This window comes from Meles meles, chromosome 7 (assembly GCF_922984935.1).
Source record: "Meles meles chromosome 7, mMelMel3.1 paternal haplotype, whole genome shotgun sequence".
Classification (NCBI taxonomy): Eukaryota; Metazoa; Chordata; class Mammalia; order Carnivora; family Mustelidae; genus Meles; species Meles meles.
Genome location: NC_060072.1, coordinates 38072808 through 38100162, shown reverse-complemented (window position 1 = coordinate 38100162; position 27355 = coordinate 38072808). Strand labels below are relative to the sequence as shown.

The 27355-nt window shown below is 39.3% G+C and overlaps 1 protein-coding gene across 3 annotated transcripts in view; it reads right to left on the bottom strand.

Moving 5' to 3' along the window:
• Positions 1-16908, bottom strand: part of LIN7A (lin-7 homolog A, crumbs cell polarity complex component) — a 124596-nt gene extending 107688 nt beyond the window's left edge. Inside the window, exon 1 of one of the 3 annotated variants that reach the window (XM_046010812.1) lies at positions 16827-16908. In XM_046010812.1, coding sequence (XP_045866768.1) covers positions 16827-16908 — 82 coding nt within the window. Of the gene's footprint in view, positions 1-16498; positions 16573-16826 lie in introns of those variants that run through there. The other 2 variants (XM_046010813.1, XM_046010815.1) reach the window with 2 other exon arrangements.
• Positions 16909-27355: the final 10447 nt, after the last annotated feature.

Sequence of the window (27355 nt, the reverse complement as noted above, 5' to 3'; positions counted from 1 at the left end):
ATGGCTTTATTATCTTAGGAGTAAAAAACCAAAGCCCTTAAAATAGCAAGCCTCAGCCAGTCCGTGGGTGCAGTGGCCTCTCTCCAGTGCTTAGCTCATCTCCACAAAAACTTCCACACCCTCTTCCAGGAGGCAGCCAACGTGGCCCTCAGAAGCCATGATCGTGGGGACTGGCTCTGTGGGGCCCTGCTGCAACGGCCCCAGCAGCACAGAAAGGAGCTGGGTGCTGACCTTCTGCTGAGTTAGCTCAGCTGGACCCGGTCAGTCCCCAGGCTGTGACCAGGAACTGCCCCTCAAGCAGGTGGGCACAAAGGCCACGGCCAGGCCTTGGGACCAGGATCTCTTAAGTGGAGCAAACCCCATCTGAGGCTTGAGGAAAGGATTTCCCAAGCCCACCAGCTTTGCAGAGGGCTGGCTATGGGGTACTCTAGAATCAGTGGTGGACACCCAGCTCCCAGCCCCACACCCAACATCCTGAATTGGCCTGCCACCCTGCGCCATCTCACTGCTGGTCCTGGAGCTGTTGGGCCCCCGGCACTCCTTTGAACCCTTGCAAGGACAGAAGCCATACCATGTTCCTTTTCCCTGCACCATGCCCAGCTCTGTGGTAAATGTACCAACTAAAACGACATCACTCCTAAAATTAAAAATTTTTTAAAAAGTCCCTCTCTGACTTCATCTCCTACTACCCTTTCCCTCCTTCACTCTGTTCCAACCACACTGGCTTCATTGCTGTCCTATAATACTTTAGAACATTCTAGCCTCAAGGCATTTACCCTTGCTCTTTCCTCTGACTGGTCCACTCCCCCTAGTTATTTTCAAGGCCAGTGCCTCATTGCATTAGGACCTCTCTGGTCCCCTATGTCCATGAGCCACTCTCCACTTCTTTGGCTCTCTCACCTCCCTAAGCTTGCTTCCTGTGTCCTCCTGCTACTTATAATTAAATGAAGTACTATGTATTTACTTGTTTACTTTCGTCTTGCCTGCCCTCGCCACCCCAACCACACTGGAATGTAAACTTCACAAGAGTTCAGATGGTCTGTTGTGTTTGCTACTGCATTCCCAGGGCCTAGACCAATGGTTGAGACATCGCAGGCACTCTTGACTACTTGTCAAGTGAATAATTGAGTAATGTTACAAAAGGGAATTATAAGGTGCCGCGGAAATATAAAACAGGGGTCTAAACTAGGCTGAAAGAACAAGAGAAGATTCCTTGCAGAATCTGAAACCTGAACGCTGACAAATAGAGGAGTTTGCCAGGAAAACGGGAAGAAGAGGATGGGAAGCGTTTCCCCACAAAGTGAACATGAGCCAAGATCTTGAGTTTATCTGTTTCTTCAACAGCTGGCAAACACCTGCAGTGTACCAGACTGTGTTCCAGGCATTTGGGACCTAAGGAGTAAAAGGAGTAAAAAATACACAAATAAATATTTGGCATATGCTCAATTTATAAAATTAGGAACATATAAAACATGTTAAGAATGTTGGACAATGAGAAGTCACTGAAGAGTTTAATGCAAGGGATGACATGATCAGATTAATTTCTCAGAAACACAAAACCCAAGGTAAGCCTCACCCCCAGTTCCTGGCTTGTTTAATATTTAATCCACAATAGCTTCCTTTCAGGTTCCCCAGTAATTTCTAATATAAGCCTATAACATCAGATAAATTGAAAATGTTGCTATGTAAGTAATTTTTCCCTGTATGTGAAACACAAAAATGGTGTTATACATTGACGTTTTTAAATTTTTAAGAACTTTAATGTAATTGAATAGCATTTTATTAAAAAAATCTTTCAGCATTCTTTTCTCATGTTTTTCAATAATGTTTTTCAAATATGCCTATTAATTTTTCAGTGTCAGCTTATCTCCTTATAGTTTCCATTCTTTTAAAATACATTTTTAAAATAATTATAAATATGTTTATTTTATAGTCTCTTTCTGATTTTTTCCACATCAAGTTGTTTTCATTTTACAGACATACCTTCTCTCTGAATTTCTGTTCCCTCTGCGGGAAACACAGGGTTCATTCACTCACTGATTGGTTGTGAATACTGACTCAGTCCAAGGTTCTAGCTCCTTCTGATATGTTTCTAATGTTTAATTGTGAGCCCTCCTCTGGCAGGGATTATTTGTTCTATGAGAAACCAGTGTAGTTATATGTTTCTTAAGAGCACTGTCTTTCATTTTACTTCCTCTAGTTTGTTCTAGACTAGCAATCATTTTATGTACATTTCTTGAGAGAACATTTCCTGAATCAACTCTGTGGCACATATTTAGAATCCAAGTTAAGTAATAAAGTCTAAAGTATGGGTATAGATCATATCCAACACCTCACCCCTAGCTCCTGCTTTGCCCCCAACCATGGGGCTAATTTCTAAGTCTGGAACCACTTGACATGTTTTCCATCTCCCTCCCTCCACTTCTACCAAGATGTCATTCCAGCCTTCACTTCCCTTTTCATTTCTGGCACCTGAAGATTATGCTTTCTCACTTGCAATCTAAGCTATAGATAGTTTTTTTTAATTGTTAGGCTTTATCTGGCACAACTTGATGTTTGTAATGGGAGAGGTTCTGTGTTAACTCAGTCTGCCATATTACAGATTCACTCAAATTAGTCTCGGAATTGGATTCTAATTTGAAATATGAATAACAACATAAAGACAGTCTGCCTAACCAAATAGTTGCTCAGATGTGCAAATCGGTACTGAAAACTAACTAAGCTGTAAAAAATGCTTTCAAAGCCTGTCTTCCCAACTGGGAACACAATTCCTTACTCAACTAGATTAGTAGGAATCACAGCTCACACAGATTGAGTTAATCTGGCAAAACAGTAGTAACAAAGGGTATAGAAAATCCTTCAAGGCGAAAGGGGGAGTGAGCGCAGGCAAATACTCACGGGCTTTTTCCACAAACTTTTACTGGGAGCTCATGAGAAAGAATGGATCAAGATGAGAACGAGAAATGAAGACACATAGTGAAGACACATTACAAGAGGAAGATGGTAAAAGAAAAATTCTCTACCACAAAGGGGAGGAGGAGGCAGGAAACTCCTAGTTCCAGGATCCTAGGGAATATGATCAGAAATCTCCTACCACTAGGGAAGGCGTGCTGAACTCTCCTACATAAGACCTTCCAGAGATGAAGGCACAGTTTTTAGTCTGTAGACCAAAGAGAGGCAAGATCATTTAGAAAACGCCATCCTTGAGACTCAGATATGGGCCTTCCTGAGACTGAGGCTGGGCCAGGACAATAGAGAAACCCCTGCGATCGCCACCATCAGACCAGTATCAAGTAACAAGCAGCAGCAGTCTACCGGTGGGGGAAGGCAGAGAGCAAGTGGAGTGAGCCATCTGGGACACAGGTGCACAAGAAAGACTGAAAGCTAAGGGCAAAGACCCTCAAATGGTTAAAATAAGATAAATATAAAAGACATATTCTCTCTATTTTTTTCTAATGCCTTAAAAGCAGAGGTCAGCAAGCATTTTCTGTAAAGAGTCAGACAGTAAAGAGCACGGGCTTTGCAGACTAAATGGTCAGTCGCAACTCCTTGACTCCCAAAGTCTTTCTTTACAGCTGGAGAACAGCCATTTACCATATGCAAATAAATGATCACCCGGTGTTCCAATCAAACTTCACTGGTGGACACTGAAATTTGAAGTTAACAGAATTTTCTTCTGTCAAAATATTCTTCTTTTGAGTTTCCTAACCATTCAAAAATGTAGGGAAAAACCCCAAAAAGCAATCTTAGGTCACACGCTAAATTGGGTTTGGGGGACTCTAGTTTGTGACCCCTGGTTTAATAGCAATGAATTACAGGCTTCTAGCATAAGTATAACAATAGGGCAAGAAGCAATTGGAAGCGTATTGTTTGAAGGACAACCGTGCTAAATTAAAGATATATCCTGTCAACCCTGGGGCTACCACCATAAACAATCAAAGAAAGGTAATAGCAAGATAAGCAAAGGCCTACATCAATAATAGATCAGGAAAGTATTATTTGAATATAAGACAATTGATTAGTTAGAGCTCCTTCACATTCGGAAAACATATAATTCACAAATAGAAAATCTCCTCTTGGAAAATATCCCGGAGAAACTTTTAAGAAAAGAATAATTAAATATATTTTCTTCAAAGCTCTGAAAACAATGGAGAGCAATGCAAGACAAGAAGCTTTGAAAACTTGTTAGTACATGTAAAGCAGAGATTTCTAAACCCAGAGAGGGGAGAAAATGAAAGCAAAGCAGGAAATTAGGCATACCTTAATGTGTATCTATGCACAGCAGATCTTGCCCGTGGCTAATTTGTTCAACTTCTTAGGACAAAGGACTGCTGAGGCCAAGATCATGTGATGACTGCCACTCTGTCCTAGCCTAGATGGCTATAACCAAATATCATCTACTAGGTGGCTTAAAAAAAAAAACAAAAAAAAAAAAAACAGGCATTTATTCTCACAGTTCTGGAGGCCGGGAAGTTCAAGATCGAGGTGCCCACAGATTCCGTTCATTTATCTCCTTCCTCGCTTTCAACCTCTGCCTTCAGCATGTGCACACTCACCAGGTGAGAGAGTCCTCTGGTTTCTTCTTGGAAGGGCATCAATCTCAACATGGGGCAAACCCCTCATGACCTCACCTGAATCTAATCACCTCCCCAAAGTCCAAATACTACCATGTTGGAGGTCAGGGCTTCAACGTATAAAATAGGAATGGGAAAGACACTTTCAGTCCATACCATATGCCCATCTTAATATTCTGCTATTTGCAGTTACCATTGGGATGCCAAATTGGCAATACTGGGAATGCGTGTGACATCAGAAGAAATGAGTGTCTACACGATCCAGAATACTTCCTTTATCCAGAGGCGTGTATCTGTCACCCTCAAATAACTAAAGTAGGTCTGAGAAGCTGGAGTGAAGCAGAATTTCCCTTTCCCGTCCAAATAAGTATCTCATCTTTCCTTCAGCAATGTGCATTAAGTTTTACTGCCTTATTTACCTTCCACAATTCCTTCATAAAAATCCCACTTTCTAGAGAACATATGCGGTATCAAAGAAGGAAAGTAAATGAATCCTATATTTTTTAAGTTAAAAATTAGTAAGTTTGGGGCCTAAAGGAGTAAACTTCAGTCATCTGTAAGTTTTACCTCGGCGCAACCTCTCCTCCACACTTAATGCTACACAAATGCAGCATTACTTGCACCACTGAAATCCGTATTGAAACATCAACTCATATATTTTAATAATAATGGGTAAGCAGAGTGTGTTTACACTCTCCAAGACACTGAAAGCTAATTTTGAAAGACAAAAAGAAGTCACAATTTTCTCTGTGTGCCTGAAATTTGAGTTCTGTTACCTTCCCAGATCCCTCTCACTAATCCCATTTAGAGGCAAAGACTGTAAGGAAAGGGGATTTGGGACATTATTATCACTCCCTTAAGAGAGTCTGTGAAAATTCTGGTTCTATAAAGAAGTTTTGGCTGTTTTAGCTGTGCAGTACAGATCGCCGAAACGTAATCTGAATGCCACAGTCATTATTTTTGTGTTCACCGGCACAGCATGGGAAAGAACAGAATATTGCTAGTACTTTCTTGTAATTCTATCTATGGATATTCTCTCTTTGGTACTAAGAAATGAATACTAAGCACAGCCATTTATTAAACACCTGCTATTTTACAATAATTGTGGTAGACTCTTAAAAATACATCACTTAAATTAATCTTCAGCAACACTGGTATACATTCCTTTTGCAAGCACTGGACAAAGTCATTTCTCTCAGGTGTGCCTTCTGTCTGTCTGCCTGTCTGTCTTTTGAAGCCTTTGCAAGCACCTCTGCATCTTTTGTCCCTTACAAGGTCAAATTCCTCAAAGCTTGCTACAGACCCCGTTACAGACCTATGCACCTGCCCTCAGGCGTAGCATAGTGATGAAGCTGAAGGCCTCAAGAATCAACCAGCCTGAGCCTCAATCACTTTATTTAGCCTATTTATGCCTCGATTCCCACATCTTCAAAATACTAAAAGCATCTGCCTCAAAGTCTTGTTTTGAGGACTAATTGAAACAGGACAAGAAGAGACCTAAGCAGGGGCGCCTGGGTGGCTCAGTGGGTTAAGCCTCTGCCTTCCTCTCTCTCTGCTTGCCTCTCTGCCTGCTTGTGATTTCTCTCTGTCAAATAAATAAATAAAATCTTAAAAAAAAGACCTAAGCAGAACGCTTGGCTGCCTAGTAGCCCATGTAGTATAATGCAGTGTAATGTAGTAAATGCTCAATGCATGAGCCATTGTTCTAATCTTAAACTGTCTTATCATGAACTATCTGCTTAAGGTCTCTCTCCCCTAGACTGCAAGCTCTACCTCTAGCCCTTGACTTGGTACCAGGCACAAAGCAGACTCATTCACTGTCCCTTGAATGGCTAAGTGAGGGAAGAATCGAAGGACTGGATCACCATACAAAGTGTGTGTCATTATTCCTGTATTAAGAATGAAAAAAAGGGGGCGCCTGGGTGGCTCAGTGGGTTAAAGCCCCTGCCTTAAGCTCAGGTCATGATTCTAGGGTCCTGGGATGGAGCCCTGCATCAGGCTCTCTGCTTCGCCCCCCCGCCCCGCCTGCCTCTCTGCCTGCTTGTGATCTCTGTCTGTCAAATAAATAAATAAAAATCTTTTAAAAATTAAAAAAAAAAAGAATGAAAGAAAGATGTGGAGAGAATAAGAAATGTCTTACGCTTTCACAGATAGTAAGTGGCAGAATTGCAATTCAAACCCCCATCTGTCTAGATCTGAAGCTTGCACACTTTTCATTTATTGCATTGGGGGAAATGCATGCCCTGGGGAGAAGAGGTGGGGAATAATCAATCAGGATTGAGCATTTATATGGACCTGGCAATGGTCTGAGCACTTGCATATGTTTTCCCAGTTCATTTTTAGAGCAACCTCAAGAGGTAGAGAGATATTATTTCCAATCTTATGGATGAAAACGGAAAAAAAAAAAAAAAGAGGGGGTAGCAACAGGCCAAGCTGACATAGCAAGGGAGAGGTAGAGATAGGGAGGAATTGAACCCAGTCATCCGATCCGGAGCTCTTACCCCTCACTGGCATCTATATGTCTCTCCCTGTTCTGTGATGCTTAACAATGAAAAAGCACTACAAAGGAGAGAAAAAAGAAGTTGCTCTTGGTTATATTTTCCCCAGTCAGCCATTTAGAACTCTTTTGCTATCTGCATACAAATAAAATAAAGCAAAAACAATGAACATCTACATAAACTCTAATTTCTGTCCTAAACTTTTACTGAATCTTAAAGTCACTCAGTTGCTTTTCCAATCTGTCAGCCAACTTTTGCCTGTACATTTCCAGGAATCCAGTAGTAAGATATTCACTAATTTCTGGAAGGCACCCATTTAAATTTTGAGCAGAATAAATGTAGATTTTTTTTTTCTTAAATAAAAATCTGTCATTTTGTGTCATCTGCTCACCTACCTAGGCTTACTCCCTTCACATGCAAACATGTGAGACCAACCAGTAATTTATTCAGCACACATCTGAGCGCTTATCTTTCAGGCACTGTGATAGGTAATGGGAACAACAAGGTGAATGCAAATAATTTTGCTGGGGTGAGAGCAGTGTAAAAAAAAAAAAGTCAATCTTGTGTGCTAAGTACTCCAATGGAATTATGGGGGGGAGACTGCTATTCAAGCATCAAGAAAAAAGCGATTTGGGGAGAGTGGGTTAGCAAATAAGGTATGTATACAGAAAACTTGGTTTTGACCTCCAAGCATCTCCAAATGCATCTTGCTTCTAGAGAATACCAAAATAAATAGTCCCTGTCTCTTAGGGTAACCTGAAGACAAGAAATATTATCTGACTCTGCCCCCTGGGATATGGTGGGGTGACAGAACTTCCATGACTCAAGGAAGAAATAATTACCATTGTTGAGTGGTTACTAGGATGACCTGTAATATGTACAATAGTAATACATACTTCATACATATTAGCTCATGTAAAGTGAACATTTTATGAAGTCAGTGCTATTTTTGTCATTTGACATTTTACAGACAAGAAAATGGAGAGTCAAAAGAGTCTAGTAACTTTGGAAGTTGCAGAACTAGTAAATGCAAAAGCTGGCAGGCTGACTCTGGAATGCCTCTTTGCCATTTGAAACAGCCCCTACTCCAGCCCAGGACCGAGGTCTTCCAGGTGGCTGAGTGGAGTTGGTGGGGCAGTATTCACTGGGCAGTATGACCAAGAGCAGTAAGTATGGCAAAAGTATGGCTCCTTTTTCCTGGCGAATGAATGAATGAATGAATGAATGAAGAATTTATTCATTGACCCTAAATTTTATCTCTAATGTTGTAACCTGCCACTCAAGCCAGGTATAATTTTAGAATATTGATATGGTTTCTTTAATCATTCGCTATCCTGCCTAGTTCTACATCATCTGCACAAATCTCCCAAGATCCTCATCCAAAATCACGGTAAGAACAGTGAATAGGAAAGAGAACCAAACTGCCTTGGAGCAGTGTTTCAACCATTAGAAATCCTAGAATATGATCATCCACTTCATGTATTTCTACACTTTCCATAAGGCTTCTCTAAAAGTTGTGATGTCATGAGTATTGTAGGATCATAGCACACACCTGAAATTTGACAAGATCTATTCTCAGTGATCTCATGTAGGTTCTGCGGGATCACTACTTTCTTTTACAAGTGCCAAAATCTCGTTCTTCTATTACCGTCCTTAGATTTTTCTGCCAGCAAGCAAAAAGTTGGGAGGTTGGGTGAGCCTGGTCGTGGGTATTATGGAGGGCACGTATTGCATGGAACACTGGGTGTGGTACATAAACAATGAATTCTGGTACACGAAATAAATAAATAAAAAGTGGCTGATCATTGCCTTTTCTGTAAAAAACAAACAAAAAACAAAAACAAAGAACTCGTAGATTGAACTACAGTTTCCTAAAACACTTCTCTCACCCTTTTGGAATCAAGGGTATTTGTCTATCAGCAGTTACTGCTCTTCTCCAATTTTCCTCAAAAGATCACTTTCAGGAATCTCTCAGCCATACCTCACAATTCCCTCATTTTTATTAAATAGACTCAGCTGGGATTTGATGGTTTTCTCCCCCATCTAAACTGGGGGCTTAACTTGCATGGCCATTTTGTGATTCCCTATATTCTAGCCTTTTGGGTTAAAGATAATTCTTTGATAGGAAAAAAAAAAACCAAACAGATTTTATACTAGAATATCATAAGTATCACCACACTGGCCAAGTAAACAAAAATAGCAGAACCAGTTGGACTTGAAATAGCTACAGTGTTTCTAGGGGAAATTGCCATCACTTTAAAGAAGGAGCTACAGTCTTCTGTCCAAGATAAATAATTACCCGAGTATAAAGTCAAAGTAAGTCTTAATTCAACATAATTTTTTTCAAGTAGTGTTTGGGCATATTTATTTTTTTATTAGACCAGTCTTCAAATTCAGCTAGCACAAAATGTTAGTAAAATTCAATCATAAAACAACTTGTCTACCACCTAGCCCAGAAGTAAATCATCGATATGATCAATATGACTTTTAAAGCGTGTTCCCTCTTGCCAACACATAGTGATTTCAAATTAAATCCGTTTTAACTTGCTTATCAGAACACAGCTTTATCATTCACCCATTTGTAGTTTTTAGAAAAAGGGATGAAGCAGTGTAGATTGTGTGTGTGTGTATGTGTGCACGCATGTGTGTGCACGTGCACATAGGAAATTCTGCGAGACCCCTCTACACACAAATACACATATACACACACATACCTTTTTTTTTTTTTTAACCTTTTCAGTTGTATTTTAGCATAAGCTTGAGTGGTTCAAATAATAAGTTAAAATTGCAGGTGGATGTGAACGATGAAAATAGCCCTTGATATCAGCACCAGCACTTTACAGCCTTTCTTGGCCCTGGGGAGCACGCCACTTTTAAGAGTCTGCTACACATACACAGACACAGAAGCAAAGTGATAGAGTAAGGTAGCCACCTTTTCACTTTATTATAGGTTGGAAGGCTGTTTTTTGTTGCTGGTGGTGGTGTTGTTTGTTTTTTTGTTTTTTAAGCATTACAGATGTGTCCACGAGAGGCAGTCCAGCTAAGTCAATTTCATTCGTTCATTCAATAAGCAAATATTAGGAGTGTGCCAACTCTGTGCCAGACAGTGCGTTGAGTTCTACATAAACGAGCCCAGTGCCCTGATCTGATGAAGGCTATATCCTAATAGACTGATATCAGGACTAAGAAAAGAATTCTCTCCAAGAGGTATTGGCTTTGCACCTATAATAGCTTCCCCAATATCTAGTATACAGCACTCCATTTGACACTACTCATTCCATGTTTCCTTTTCCTTATTAGTCCTGGTTAAGTCCTAGTTGTGATCCCCTAGGAAGCATTCCAAAAGCAAAAGCATTAGTTTCGTAAATGACTAGAGCACACCAAATATGTCTCAGGGTTTGAATAGCTACTGCACCAAACTAGAGAGTATATATCAGATATATTTTTCTTTTTTCTGGAAGCTCTATGATTAATTTCTTGATTTCTTTTCAGATTTAAAACTGTACATAAAACTCCCATTACATGCAAAATACCTTTTTTTAATAATCAACAGATTTCTAAAATTTGAGACCTTCTTGTTGCAACTTTTCATTATCAAAGGAAGAGAGAAGATGGATGTGGCATAATTCTGACTCCTGGAAAATGTTGTGTAACTAACTATATAGTGAAGAATGAAAGACTCAGATATTGATTTGTTAAAAAAAAAAAGTTCAATAAAAATAAATATTTTAGGTATAGTAAAGCTCACAGAAAATATGAGAAATCAAGAAAGCACTTAATGTTTGTAGATGAAAACATACTTGGCTGCTGATGTGAGAAGGTTTTAGGACAACAGCCATAAGACAGTGTCGATCCCTCTTCTTCCTCCCCCATCAGGGCATACGTGTGTGAAACAACAGAAGAACTATCTTAATTTTTGTTTTCCTTTTTCCTCTATCACTCCTCATGTTAAAAGAAATAGCAAGGAGAGCGAGGAGGGGCGAGCCCCTTTGGACTGTGAGCAAAAGCAATTTTCAGGCAAATGCAGATTTTATAAAAATGGGCAAATACAGTTGATTAGAAAGCTATAGGGCTGCCCAAGGCCTGAATTGGGAGATACATAAAATAATAAGCTCTGCATGCCTTGAAAAGTGAAAGGAAAAGAAAGAAAAATTTTAATGTATCATAAATTCCGTGAAAAGTGTGGCACCCATGGAATTTTCATTTGCATTCAATTTTGCACTCATTTTTTTTTTCGTAAAGTTGAAATCCACAAAATAAAAGCTCTTGGTTTTATATTAGAATTTTCAAAGGACTAAAAGTTCTATTTTCTTAAGGAGAAAACACAGCAAGATTTGTTTAATCAGTATCTTAGATTATGACTCTTTTCAGAAACCAAGAAATCAAGATTTCCATTTATACTTTTGTGACTTATCCAAGTTGCATCTAACTCAGGGATACCAATGTTTTATTTTACGGAGGCACCTAATATAGATTGTAAACTATTAATCATGTCATGAACAAAGTCTCAAAAGTTGATACAATTTTAATCACACCTAGAAACTGTTTTATTTATCCATAGTTCTCTAAGACCTGTTTTTGTATTATTTGTTTATAAGCCTTAGTTTAAAAAAAGCAAAAGAAAAAGCAATTACGATTAAAGTTAGAGGGGGGAGGTAGAAAGAAGTGAAGTTTTGAAGAATTCAGTTGTGTTATCTTTTCTGACCTTGAGATGGAAAGCAAAGGAGAATTGGAGCTATTGTATTTAAGAAAGTGCCTAAATCCATGAAGTCTTGACTGTAGTGAAGTATTCCTGGGTCCTTTGTTACGAAAGTGTTAAGAATCATGGATTGCATCCTGCCTTGTTCTCTTGAGTTTAGCTGAAGGTCATTCCTGGTTTTAGAGATTATAATCGGGGACACACTAACCTCTGGTATAGGGAAGAATTGCTATAAACATTTTAAATTCTGGCAGAGAAGACTTCACACTAATCTCCTTATCAGGCTCTTCTCTCTGCCACAAGGGAAAATTACAGGTACTACTTTCTACATCACTGTCTAATATAAAATATTAGACTAAAAATGGCTATATCTCATAATATGACCACTTGGGTTCAACATGTAGATTTATGCATAGGGATGTGTACATTACAGTTCTCAGTATGTCTTTGAAAATCTAATTATATGATATTTTATCCTAGCAATAAGAAGAAAAAGCTGATCTATAGATTTTCTTGGTATACTTAAAACCAAATTCCTATCCTAGGAGGCACATTTGGAGTGTTATTCCTTCTCGCTAATTTTTCTTTTGGATCATTTGTTTGGTTCTAGATGTATTAATGGAATGGTAGCCAAGCTGTACGCAGTCAAGTTGGTTTTACGTGTATTCTTCCCTTTATCCAGAATGTTGTTCCTAAAAATTATATTAATACATCAGAACTGGGTTTTAAATTTTGCTTTCTCATGACCTTTCCTTGCCTAACACCATGTAAATAGGTCCTTCCCCATTCTTTTCCATCTTCACATCATTTCTGTCTTCGTAGTAAGTACTTCAGACTTCCAACCAATCTAAAATCCACATCATAACCTACATCACCCGATTCCTGGCCACCACCTTCACACATTCACTTTCCACCACTCTTTCCCTGTGCTCTCCTTTTCATGTAGACTTCGTGATGTTCCTAGGATGCACAGATAACATCCTTCTGCAGAAGGCACCCCCCCGCCACCCCCACCACGTCTGCAGAGTTTGCTTCCTTATTTCCTTTGGATCTTTTCTCAAATGTCATCAGTCCAGGAGAGAGGGCCTTTCTTGATTCTCACATCCACAAGAGCAGCCCCTGCCACTCACCTTGGTCCTGCTTAGCTTTTCTTGCTGGCATTGTACGTGAATGCGTTCTGCGTCTCACTCATGTGTGTAAATTCCATTAGACTTTATCTCTTTTGTTCATTAGCCACAAAACTGAAAATAATGCTGTCCATAAGGCTGACACTCAATACTTATTTGTTGAATTAACTAATCAGTCCCTCATTTATTATCTGTTTCCACCATGACAATCTTAAGGACCAGAAAAGCAGAAACTTTTGTTTCTATAGTATATTATATATAGAGAGAGTAGTATATCATATGTATATACCTTATGCGTATATACATATATGACATATACAATCAATATTTATTGCATGAGTGAATTTTTTGTGTATGTGTGTGTGCATATGTATTTATATGGATTAATCTCTCTCTCCCCATGGTCTCTAACTGCCACAGAGACTAGAATTATGTCTGTTTAGTTCACCACCATGTTAACCAGTTAACCTTTCTATAGTAGGGTCTGCCTTATACCAGGCATTCAATAAGCGAGTAAAGAATCCAAAAGACTAGGACCAGGGTGAACAGGAGCCAGCTCTGGCCATAGCCACCAGAGGCCTTTACAGGCTTAATATGAGGTCTTAATGGAAGGTGGAAAAGAGTTTGGAATATTAAGTCCCTGTGTTCATCTTTTCAGAGCCCAGCCTGATCCTGGCAAAATCTTGCTCCCCAAACAAGGTCCAAGAAGCTGGTGTAGACTTCTGAGCTTCTTACTTTCAGGTAATATCTTTTGAATTCTGGAAGGAGTAAATCTTAATTTCAATCTACAGGTTTGATTTCTTTGCTTAAAACCTTTGCCCTGATGATTCCAGATAAATTGGTTTACGGTGCCAAAGGGCATCAAACAAGGAGATTTAAATTTTAGCATAAAATCTCCCACTAACTAGTGGAGTAAACTTGAAAATACTTACTGCTTCTTCAATGTTTCTCACTTGAAAAGGAAAGATGCTAGGAGAAAAAAAATCAAATTATGGATTCATGCATTCCGATTTGCTGAGATGCCTTTGGGAGGCTTTGCCAAGCATCTTCTTTCCTTCTCCTTTGCCTACCTGCTCCAAACCCCTTGGTTACTAATCCCAGCTTCGGTGAGCTATGGTTACTGATAGGAATCTGTCAAGCACACAGAGGGAAAGGAAGGTTAAGAACCACTGGCCTGTGTTTTTTCTGCCATCTTTCCCAGAGCCAAAATGTCATGAATCTATGAACTGTACCTTGGTTCACTACTAAATCCCAATCTTTGAACATTGTTTAAATTACTGCAGTCCTTAGTTCACATTAATTTTTGATCTTCTACCGGGAGTCAGGAACTATGGGAGGCACTGAGAATATGAAAATGAATTTAGAAATGGTCTCTTCCCTCAAGGAGTAACCACTCAACAAGGAGACAGATGCACCAGAATGTGAGAAATGCTTTGACGGGGCCAAATCAGTGGGTGACCTCCGGATACATCAAAGGTCACTCAAACAACCTGGGAGAGGGACTAATCTGGAAAATCTTCCAGTAGAAGACCAGAAACTGAGTTCTAATTTCAACTAATTGACTTATAGACTACTAGAGTTGCACAGTGTCAGAATCATCTAATCCAAATTCCTTACAGCGCACAGAGGAAAACTGATGCCCAAAGATGCTAACCAACCCATCCAAAGCAAGCATCACAGTTCTAACCAAATAGGACCCAGATAAGTATTACTGGGCTGCCTTTCTAAACAGACTTGTATTTTTTTGTAGGAACATTTTTCAGAACTCTTTCTCTCATTGGTTTAATGATGCAATTAATCAAGTAATTAATCATGGTTTAGTAGGGTAGAGGGAAAAATATTTATACACACTGACTTCATGGACAGCAATGGTGCCAATAACTCATCATCCACAAATCAGACTTTGCAGTTGGCTGCTGGTTAATTTATTCAGCTACACCTAGTCTCATTCTGCCTCTTGAGCTACTTACTAAATGGACCTAACCACAATGGAAAGGACAGGTATCGTCTGGCTGTGAACAAGAACAAACTTTAAGAACAGATCCCGGTCTGATAGCACTTCTTCTCCACAACTGCGTCAGGAATCTCGAGGCTAAGGTAAAACTCAAGAGGTGAAATACTTTTAGTGGTCTTAATATATAAAATTGCTCAGGTAGCAATTTTCTTGCAGTTGGTTTTTATCTCCCAGTATAGTCGTTTTACTTGGGATATTTAAAGGCTGACTTAGTAATGGGACGATATAAGAGCTCATAACATTAAAACAGAAATTCGTGGGAAATCCGTAATTTCTAATAGCTTGCCATCTGGCTCTTAATGGCAATGGATTTATCCTGCTTAGTGTAGATGATGATACTGGGGTGAACTCATGGATTATCCCTAGATTTCTGAGTTCTTTAACTACTGTTATTAATTTAGTAGCTTGCAAATCAACATTTCCCAACATAAATAAATCATTACATTTTTTAATTTAATTAAATTCATTAATTAATTTATTTATTTTTGGTTTTTATTTTTAAACTCTTACCCCAAGTAAGGTTGCTATGGGCACTACATACTATCTGTTCTGGCGCCAATAGATTGCGTTAAAGTCATCCACAATCTCTCCAAATTAAAACCCCACTGAGTTCCCTGGCTTTTGCACTGTACTCGCAGCGGGATGCTCTTTTGCTTTGCCCCACGGTCCAGTTTAATCCGCTAGGAAGAATATTTTTAGAGGCACATCGGACTAAATCACCTCCGACTGAGCACACCATTTCCAAATGGCCGCCCAGGGTCCTAAATCCGGCTGCTGCGGTCGGGGACGAGCAGGTGTCCTCCGCTGCGGCGTCGTGGGACTCCCGCGCCTGCATAACTAGACTTAGGAAGCCAGAAAGGAAACCCGAACACTCAGGCACAGGTACAGCCTCGTAGGCGCGCTCCAGAGAGGCCCCCCACCCCATCGCAGAGCCCCGGGGGATTCTAGCCTTAGGCTTGGCGAGGTCCTGGGAGGAAGCAAACACTGCTTCCCCATTCAAGTCAGAGAGCAAGACGCACCGGGTCGCGGGTCAGAAGTTGAATTTCAAGCCAGTCTGCGCTGCGTCCCAGCGCCTTCCGCAGCCGGGGTACCGCGCTGACACCGGGCTGGGGAGAGAAGGAACGAGGCTGGCCGGGCAGGAGAAACTGAGTTGCCCCCACCGGAGCGCGGCGGACGGCGGGGGGCAGAGGAGACCCCGGACGCCTTCGGAGCACGAAGCCGGAAAGAGTCGGGCTCCGCGGCAGCGACGCTGCGCCCCCAGCCCGGGCACTGCTGCCGTTGCTCCGCGTTGCCCTTTCGGCCGAGGGCAGCTCCTCGCCGCTGCAGCCCAGCCGCCGTGCGCCCCGGCACAGGCCACCCCGGGGTGCGCCTCCTCCGCCCCCGGGCGGCCGCCTGAGCAGCCGCAGCCCTACCGACCTTCGTTCCCCCGCGCCCGGACAAACTTCCTCCCTCTCGGGCCCGCGGGCTGCGCAGGCTGGCAGGCGGCTCCCTCGCCAGGCTTCCCCGGTCTCCGGCTGCAGGCGCCCTCGCCCGGCGCGGCGAGCTTCGTCCCTGCCCCTCTCCAACCCCGAGCCCGGGGTGCCTACCGGTCTCTGTGCCTCCGCCGACAAAGCCGGCGGCCCGGAGGCGACCGGGCGAGGGGCTGGGAGTGGCAGCGTGAGCGCCTGAGCCCGGCGAAGGCATCCCTGGGCCGGGCGAGCGCAGCGTGCAGGGACAGTGGGGACGTGGCGGGCAGAGAAAGGGGAAGAAAGTATCCTGCTCTCCGCGCGAACGCCTTCTACGCTCGTTTTCGCTCGTCCTCGCTCGCCCTGCTGCCCCTGCCCGAGCGCGTCCGGCTGTCCCGGTGGGAGTTGGCAGGGGCAGAGAGGGAGGCAGAGGAGACGCAGTGGCCTGGCGGGCGAGCCGCTCCCTTACCTCTGTCCAGAGTGAGCGGCTGGACCACTGTCAATGTCGCCATGTCTGCCGTGGGAGCCGAAGTGACGCTCGGCTTCAGCATCAGCAACCGCTTGTAGTGAGAAAAAGAGGAGGAGATTGGGGGCGGGGGTGGAGAGGGAAGACGGAAAGGAGGGGGAGGAGGGGGGAAGGAGGGAAGGTGGTGGTGGTGGAGGAGAAGAAAGCTTGGGTGGGTTGGCAGCCAGATGGAGACGCAACTGTTCCGCGGCGGGCGGACCTTGGGATGCGGCGTGAAGCTGAGCAGGTAGCGGTGAGCGGCTGCCTCGCCGGCGCCGGGCAGGAAGGCTGTGCCCTAGAACTTTGCTATTCCACCCCGAGGAGCGCTGGATGGGTGCAGCCGGTGTGTTGCTCTCTTTCAACTTTCCACTCAAATAAAAACGGTCAGAGTCTTCGTGCGTCTCTCGGGATGGAAGAAGACTGAAAGGGGATGAGGGGAGGGAGGGAGGAAGGAAGATGGATTTTTTTTTTTTTTTTCAGATTAAGAGAAATTGTCAACCCAGTAATCCCATCCCTTAGAAAACGCTTCTAGTTCAGAAATGTCAGGATTTCGTTATAGTTGCTGTTAATTTCTGTTAAAGTGTTTTTTGGAATGTTGAGGTATAACAGTATCCAGGATAACGGACTTAAGGCCAGTGTTCCATCACTAGGTCTCCATTAAGGACCCGAATGTATTGCCTAGAAAATAATATACCTTAAAGACAAACTTCTTAAAAATGGGTTTAAATTACAAACACACATACACAAAGAGAAATTTCTGTCACTCAGGTTGAAAAACCTGTACCTAGCACTTTGGGGGGTTGATTTATAGCCACTGGTTACTAAGAGTTGCCACTGTTGATTCATTGATGTGTATGACAGGAAATAAGCTAGCAGGGTTCCATGCCATGTGCTATGGTCTCACTTGGGAGTTGAGGACAGTTCCTGCCTTCATGTAGCCTGTGGTCTAGTGGGAGATAATCTTATTAAAAGGGTCATTTTAGAGTCAGTTGATCAGGATTCAGTGACTAGAACCTTCAAATACTGGCTGTGACCCCTTCACCCCAACAGATGGCTTCCACTATCCTGCCACTGTAGGGACTTTCATTTCCTGATCAAGAAAAATAAGAAGCATCTAGAAATCTTACATAAGCAAAAAGGTGATGACTGTGGGTTCAGGATTGGAAATGACAAAGCTGCCTTCATCCCCTTCTCTATGACAAAGCAAAATTGTTTTGGCCAGCAATTTATTCTTAAAGGCAGACACTGTTTTACAGCAAAATATTTGCATGTAATCTATTTCATTGTCTTCTAGTTACAATGTGGGTGGTTTCTGAAGATCTTTTCCATCCCATTTTTTACATTAAAAAAAAAGGCAAGATTTCACCAATGATTTGAGCAAGTCAAAGATGACTGGTCATACACCAAGTAGATTCTAAAGACGTACTTAAAATAGTAGTTCTGTATGCCTATATTTTCATTTAGTGTTTTAAGAAAGAGCTCTGATCTTGAAATTCAAGTCTTAGTTATGGGCTCTTCAGAAATCACATAATCTCCCACTGATCCCTTCTCCTCATTTGTCAAACAGAGGAATTAATAACCTCCCATTTCACTGAGATTCGATAAAATGAGAGCACTAATTTTACTCTACAATCTCAGTTTTGTGAGGGTCTAATGATATGTGCATGTGCCCGTGCTTTGAAAACAATATATACATTTACTCATACAACAAACATACATCCCACCTGAACCACGTGCCAAGCACTATGCTAGGGGCTGGCAACACAAAGATTAAAGAGATGTGGCCCTTTCCCTGGACAGTGCTCAGTATAGGTTGGGAGACAAAAAATAAGTCAGCCGTGAGAATTCCATGAAGTAAGGGCTTTAAGCAGCATAGAAAGGACAGGAAGAGGCAACAATTCTGGTTGATTATCATTATTCACATCCCCTAAATCAAACAACAGAAAAAAGTTACATTGTAACAATAAACAGCAGAGCCTGTTCAGTGGATTTGCACAAAACATCAAACCTCATTCAATAATTGAGGATGAAAGGAATATACAAATCCATTGGTCACTAATGCAGTACTTTTAACAACATACTTCATTATGAATATGTATTTGAGCAGCTTGATTCATAAATCTAAAAGCCATAATTGTAGCTATTTCAACACAAATCCCAGATTGTGAGGTCTAGGAAATTAGGTTTTTTGTCTTTTTGTTTTCTGATGTATACCCAGTACCAAATATTTTATAGCATGTTTCTGGACTTATACCTTGAGCTCCCTAATTGAAAATTTGCTCTGCCATAATCTCTCTATGTTGACTTTGTAGAGTTTTTGTAAGGATTGAAAGAAAAGGTAAAAGCACAAATTACCATTTATTCATTAGTTATTCTTTCTAGTAGTGACAAGTTCAATACCTTTAGCTTATGTCTATGTAGGTGTAGGAAATTAATAACAAACACTGCATATCTGTTAGAGTTTGGTTTTTTTTTAATATTTTATTTATTTATTTGACAGAGAGAGATCACAAGTAGATAGAGAGGCAGGCAGAGAGAGAGAGAGGGAAGCAGGCTCCCTGCTGAGCAGAGAGCCCGATGCGGGACTCGATCCCAGGACCCCGAGATCGTGATCTGAGCCGAAGGCAGCGGCTTAACCCACTGAGCCACCCAGGCGCCCCTAGAATTTGTTTTTTTATGGGAGATGAGTAACTATTCCCGATAGTATTTGTGAATTTCTACTTTAGATATGCAGAGACATTAGAAAAGTTCCATGCCCTCTTCTTTGGCATCAGGAAATGTGATCATACTTAGGTCTTATGAATAATTGCCAGGACCACTATTGTACTAACCATAGTATTCCATCATGGTCAATGTATTTGATCTATTTGTATGTATTTCGTTTTGTTGATTGTGTACTAATCAAGGAATTGTTAAAACAGGTCATTGTACTTTTAGCTATTTGGTTACACAATCACTACAATTTTTCATTAAATTATATGTAGTAATTTAGTTCAGTGGTAACTATTTTCAATAGAATTCATTAATTCAGTAAATATTTATTGAGCACTTAATATATGCTAGGCTTGGTGCTAGGTTGGTTTCTCTCTCCTCTTTGAAGCCCAGAAAAGTAGATATTGTTATTCCATTCAATAGATAAGTAAACTGAGGCTCATAGAGGTTTAGCAACTTCCTTAAGAATAGTAGCACTCAGATTCAAGAGCCCTGTGCTTTCCACTAAGAACTACTACACTTTATTTTGTATTACTGAAGATTTAGGGATTCCAGCATTTTATAATATATATATTATATATGTACTCTATTACCTATATATATATATCATATATTTATACATACATTTATATATTATATGTGTAATATTATTTATATATTATATGTGTAATCTGAATTAAACATATATAAATAGTATATATTACACATGTATAATATTACACATATAATATATAAATGTATGTATAAATATATAATATATATTATATAGGTAATATAGTACATATAAATAATATATATATCCTTTCTCTCTCTTTTTTTTTGTTATGCTTGAGTTATCCTCAAGAGAGGAATGCATGGAGGAAATTTAGATCAAAATGGAAAAGAACTACAATGCCTCTTCCATTCTATATCCATATAGGTTAATAATAAAATGACTACCTATTTTGCAATATAAAAATCTGTTCTTGCTGAAAAATTCATTCAAAGTCACATTAAGGTAGGTTTCACTTAATTGAATCCTTCTGAATTATATGAGAAAATCAAGAGAAGTTTTGCATAAAGAATTTAGTATACCAAGAGAATGAGTTTAGTTACATTATAAGTGGAGTATGATAAGCACAGTGTCATATGAGGAAAATAGCACCTACAAATGGGAATTCTTTCAACTTTAGGTGTTAGAAATTATTTTTGACTGATTCAAGATATCACATTATCTTTCTTAATTCTCACAGCTTTGTCAAAATAACACTACATTAGGATGAAGTGCCAACCTATACTTTGGAATATAAATGTTTGTGTTATTTTTTAAAAATCAGCATAGAGAATCATACTATATTCATTTAATCCTTGGATCTGTTTGATAATCACTTATTTGTTCATTGAACAATTAATGCACTTACTTTATGCTATGCAGTGTTCTAGGCACTGGGATTTTGCAGTAAACAAGAAAAAGTCCTGTTCTCACTTGGCTTATGGTCTAAAGGAAAAAGAAAGACAATAAACAAAGTAATAAGCAAATAAGAAAGAGATCAATTAGTGACTAAGTACTGTGCAAAGAATGAATGATTTGATGACTGAATCGGGTCTAGATAATGTCAGGTTTACAAAAAATAGTGACAGGGAGAAGGGCATCCTGAGAAGCAAGAGAGCAAAGCCAAGGATGGGAGAACACACACAGTGTGTGTTTGGGTAAAAGAAAAAAGGCTATTTAATTTGGAGAAAAAACAAAAACAAAAACAAGCCACAAGGGGCCTTTGAGAGTCAGGTTGTGAAAGATAATACAATGAAGAGAAATGTACTGAAGCTTTCCATGAGTTACTTTGTGCCCATCATAAATGAAATGTACCAATACAACCCAGGGCAGGAAAAAAAATTTGTGTTGTAGCATCCACAATAAAAATTACATCAGAATGAAATGCAGAGTTACTAATTCAGAGTTGGATGTTAGGAAAATTAAAGATGAAAGAAAAATATAAAAAGTCAATTCTAATTATTTTTCATTTCTTCCAAAAGAAATAAGAAAGAACTTTGAGAGACAAAAATCTGAAATCTGAGTAATTATTCCTCAGTGGTAGGGTCTTATTTGCGTTATTTTACATTACCAGTTATCTTGGAAATCATAAACATAATAACTAACTTTTTCTCTGATTCTGCAATGGGAAATCACACATGTAATAATTCCAAAGTCTTTCTTATACTAGGGTATTTTATTTACGCCTATTTAACTCATTGAATATAAAATGATGTTTCATTTTGAAATGAGCATTTTTCTATTTTCATAGTTGGAAATTATGATTTATTTTTTTATAATGAAATTTAAGTTCACAGCTTACAATTTTTTTCTTTATGCACCCCAATATCATATTTACACCATTGACAAATCCTAAGAGATTTAAGAGGGGCAAGATAAAATGATTTTTTAAAATGATACTGGACTCCTCTCTCTCCCACATTGACTCATGAGTCAAATATTTAAAGCCCACAACCTTTAGTAAAGGCTTAATAAAAAGAATTATGACCATATCATATCATTCCATAACATTTTAAAAATTTAGTATATTCAGGGGCACCTGGGTGGCTCAGTGGGTTAAAGCCTCTGCCTTCAGCTCAGGTCATGATCCCAGGGTCCTGGGATCGAGCCCCACATCGGGCTCTCTGCTCTGCAGGGAGTCTGCTTCCTCCTCTCTCTCTGCCTGCCTCTCTGCCTAGTTGTGATTTCTCTCTATCAAATAAATAAAAAATATTTTTTAAAAATTTAGTATATTCAATTTCGAGTGGACAATTAATTATGTGTTTTACCAACAGATGTTCAGTATGTCCTTGCTATACGCCAGTCACTGTTGTATGACTGGAGAGATCTGGTGGTAATCATGGAAGAAGTCCCTTTCCTTATGGAGCTTAGTTTTTATGAAGGGAAACAGAACAAAGAAACAACAAACCAGATCATCCTAGGTAATGGTAACGGCCACGAACAGTGGTACGCTGAAACCTGTTGACTTTGTTCACAAGACGCAATGACGTGCCTGCCGTCCCAGTATCACTTGCAGGGACATCATGTTAGATTGACCATGGCGGGAGCATTTACACCCTGTGTATGGGCAGATGCTATATATTGAAGTTTCCTTTTTTTCCCTCTAGAAGTTCAGCTGAGCATTTACCAACACACCGCAAAGCTCACAAAGCAAGTAAAATAGGAAGTTGTGATGAAATATGCAGCAGGGGGGAAGGCCACTTTAGAATGGTCAGAAAATAAGTCACATTGTACTTGATAGAATTTCTTTTTTTCAGAAAAACTTTTTTTTTAGAAAAACTTTTTTTAAAGATTTTATTTATTTATTTGACAGACAAAGATCACAAGTAAGCAGAGAGGCAGGCAGAGAGAGAGAGGAGGAAGCAGGCTCCCTGCTGAACAGAGAGCCCGATGTGGGGTTCAATTCCAGGACCCTGGGATCATGACCCGAGCAAAGGCAGAGGCTTTAACCCACTGAGCCACCCAGGCGCCCCCAGAAAAACTTTTTAAATGACCCATCTACCCTGTAGTTGATTGAGTGCTGGCTAGGATGCTGGGCCTCAGAGAGAGTTAGAAGAAGGAGACATTCGGGTTAGTATTGAAGAGTTTATAAAATATCCAGACCAGAAATAAAAGCATCAGTGAAACGGCATAGAATTAATTACAAAATGAAACATCAACAAGAATAATATAATTTAGAATACTATAATATAGAATGCTATAATTATAAATTATATATAATATTTATATGTAATATAAAATATAAATTATATATTATTAATATATAATATGTCATGTTATATAATTATAAATTTGTGTTAAAAGAAAGGAAAACCTGAATTCTGCAAAGGCTTCTTGGAGACAATTTACATTCACTTTCAGAAGAAACTTGGAGGAGGTTTCTCAATAAGTTGAAAATAGAGCTACCCTACAACCAAGCAATTACACTACTGAGTATATACCCTAAAGATAAAAATGTAGTGATCCAAAGGGGCATGTGCACCCGAATGTTTATAGCAGCAATGTCCACAATAGCCAAACTATGGAAAGAACCTAGATGTTCATCAGCAGATGAATGGATAAAGAAGATGTGATGTATATATACAATGGAATACTATGCAGCCATCAAAAGAAATGAAATCTTGCCATTTCCGGTGATGTGGATGGAACTAGGGGTATTATGCCTAGTGAAAGAAGTCAATCAGAGATGGACAACTATCATATGATCTCCCTGATAAGAGGAAGGGAAGGTGCAACATGGGGGGTTTGGTGGGTAGGAAAAGAATAAATGAAACAAGATGGGATCAGGAGGGAGAGACCATAAGAGACTCTTAATCTCAGAAAACAAACTGAGGGTTGGTGGGGGTGGTTGGGTTATGGACATTGGAGAAGGTATGTGCTATGGTGACTGAAGTGTGTAAACCTGGCGATTCACAGACCTGTACCCCTGTGGCTAATAATACATTGTATGTTAATTTAAAAAATAAAAATAAAATAAAATAAAAAATTTAAAAAAAAAAGAAAAGAAAGAAAAATCTGAACAGATCTTCCTCCCTGGAGAGTTTCCTCTAAAATTGGGATCTTACACTCAAAAAAAAAGAAGAAGAAGAAACTTGGAGATATTTTCTTTCTGGCATGTAGATAATAAAACGTTATACCTCCGAGCGGGAAGATACTCATTGCAACTTTGAATTGAAGGATTGCTAACTAAGTGGGCCAGGATCTTCTCATGAGGAACCAGAGAAAAAGGTGAGATATGATTGTTATAATAGGGCATTTTTGTTGTTAGGGAATCTTACCATGGTGAATGGAGAACACTGTTACCTCGATCCTTGAAAAGGACACTAACTATGGTCAAAGCTTGTTTGTTTTGGGGGGGCTTCAATTTCATTTAAAGTAGGTTTTTATGGAAAAGCATTTCAATCCTGACTTTGAAAAAAAAATCTAGCTCAACTTAATTCTTTTTCTTTAATTTTGGTACTATGGAATTAATTAAGGATATTAGAGAGAAACATATGAAAAGGGCATCTTTGAATTCTTCCCAGATTATGAGACAGTCCAGTAATTGAGGCTAGCAACAGAATTTATTGTAGGTGAGCTGAGGGACACATATGTCAGTAATTAGCAAGTTAGCAAAATGCAGTATTAACAGGAACGGCGTATTCAGAAGAGTTCAAAACTCTCATTTTTATCTTCCAATGCTCAAATTTAAAACAAAAATTAACAATTTTAATTGGTTTGCATTTATTGAAATTTCTGTACCCAACCCAAAGCATTGTTACATAGTTTTTTTTTGTTTGTTTTTTTTTTTTTTTGTTCTGTAACTTATCAGCAGGATCAAATTACGTTCTTTTAGAGTAAGTTCTTCTCAATTTGTCTGCCTTCCCTGCCTCTCTGGTCCTGGATGAACTCTTACCCACTTGCCCATCTCAGTGGACCTTTCTGATACTTATAATATTATTTTGCCTTTTCCTGAGTCTGCGGTTATAAGGCAAATCTGCTTCCTGAAATAGTGTCTCTGAGAAATTTCCTCTTTCAAAGATTTCATCATTTTACTTCTTGCGGAAAGCATTTACTCACATAATAAATCCAATTATAACTTCTATTTTGGCTTCTTGTGGATTTAACTAGGATGAAAAAAAAAACGAGGTAAATAAAGATGATTTTAACTCTGAATATCTTCAGGTTCCTGTCACCTGGAAATTTGCATCGATCAGTAGTGGCAAATCAAGCCAAACAAATATTTTTGGCAGATAAATGGAGAGAGGAAACAAATCTCTACCATTTTTATCTAGGACAAATCAGTAAACTAGTCTATTAAATATTTTACATAGTTTATATATTCTTCTCTTAACAAGTACTTTTGTTTTGAAATTTTAAGTGTAAGTCAATGCACACAGAGAACAACTCTCAAAAGGTATTACTCATTGCAAGCAATATATGTTAACAGGGATTTTTTTTTTTTGTTTATTCTTCCAGAAATTTTATATATGTATATGTGTGTATATATGTATATGTATAATATGTACTTATATATTTTTAAAAGATTTTTATTTATTATTTATTTGACAGACAGAGATCACAAGTAGGCAGAGAGGCAGGCAGAGAGAGAGCAAGGGAAGCAGGCTTGCTGCGGAGAAGAGAGCCTGATGCGGGGCTTGATCCCAGGATCTTGGGATCATGACCTGAGCCGAAGGCAGAGGCTTAACCCACTGAGCCACCCAGGCACCCTATAATATTTTAATTTATATAGATACATGTACACATACATGCACATTTTTTTTAAGCTCAAATAGCAGGATGCTTAGGTGGCTCATCGGTTAAGCATCTGCCTTTGGCTCAGGTTATGATCTCAGGGTCCTGAAATTGACGCCCGCATCAGGCTCCTTGCTCAGCTGGGAACTTGTCTCTCCCTCTGCCTGCCACTCCCACTGCCTGTGCTCTTTCTCTCTGAAAAATAAATAAAATCTTTTTTTTTTTTTAAAAGAAGCTCAAATAGCTTCATAGTATATACCATATTTACACCTTCATTATTTTATATAGTGATATTTTCATATCCACATAGATATATATATAACATTTCTTAAGTACTTCATAAAATTCTATTGAAATAGTCTCGTATAGGTGTCCTTTCAGGCTGTTTCTAGGTTTTTGCTATGTCAAAGAGGGCTACAGTTGACAACCTTTCTTGTTTACATCATCATTATGAATGCAAATTCCACCCATTTACAGCCTTGTACTTTGATATAATCCAGGCCTAATGTGGCCATTTTTAATGATATGCTTCCAGATTGTAATACCTATGGCCATATTATTCCTGCTCAGTTGTAAACATTGTATCATACACCAGTTGATACCGTTTACCTACAGAAATGTTATATTCAATTGAATTTCTGAAACTTCAAATGACAAAGTGATTTTTAAAAAAAAGGTTGCCATAGACTGAGGATCATTATTCTGTTTTAAATACGTGGTATGATGTATCATCCAGCAATTCAGTAAGTCAATGATGATTACCATAATTTTCAACTAAGCAGCTAACAGTACATATGTCTAAAGCAAGTTAGAAATTAAAGGCCTAAAAATCCACTTGCAGATGTATTTTATTGAAATTTTCATTTCCATCAGATAAAAGGAAGTAGGAACACAATGAAAACACAAGGAAATGTTTAAGTACCTTAGTGTCCAAATAAAATAACACCTTGATTACAAACTGGAGAAAAATCTAAGTAAGATTTAAAAGGAAAAATAATATTCTTCCATTAAATGTCGTTACTAGTTAGTATTCAAAGGAGTATTTTAAAAAGTTAATGCATGTAGTGCTCTCTACTGGTCTTATGTTTATTGCAACTACAATCAGTGTCAAATGTGGTTGCAAAAATCGATTTAAAGGGGCTACCAGTATTTTTATTTTAATCTCTATCTGGTTTTCACTTTCAATGTGTGTGTGTGCATGTGTACAGTATATGTGTATGTAAATATTCATTCTTGAATTTCTATGGTGAAGTTAGTTTTGAACTTTGCAAATGAATTGCTGCCATACATTATCACAAACAATTATACAATAAAAGGCTAATACAGGAAAATGGATGTGGAGCTTTAATGTGTGGCATAATGTTTTTTGGTTCTGTTAATAAGCAGTAGCAATATTTAAGACACTTGTTTTTCCCTGATTCCCGAAGAGCACAGGGAAAGGTTTCTCAGGAGAGGGATGGCTGTATATATGTGCAATTCACAGTAAACAGTGACTGCCACCATGGTCTCTTTCCTC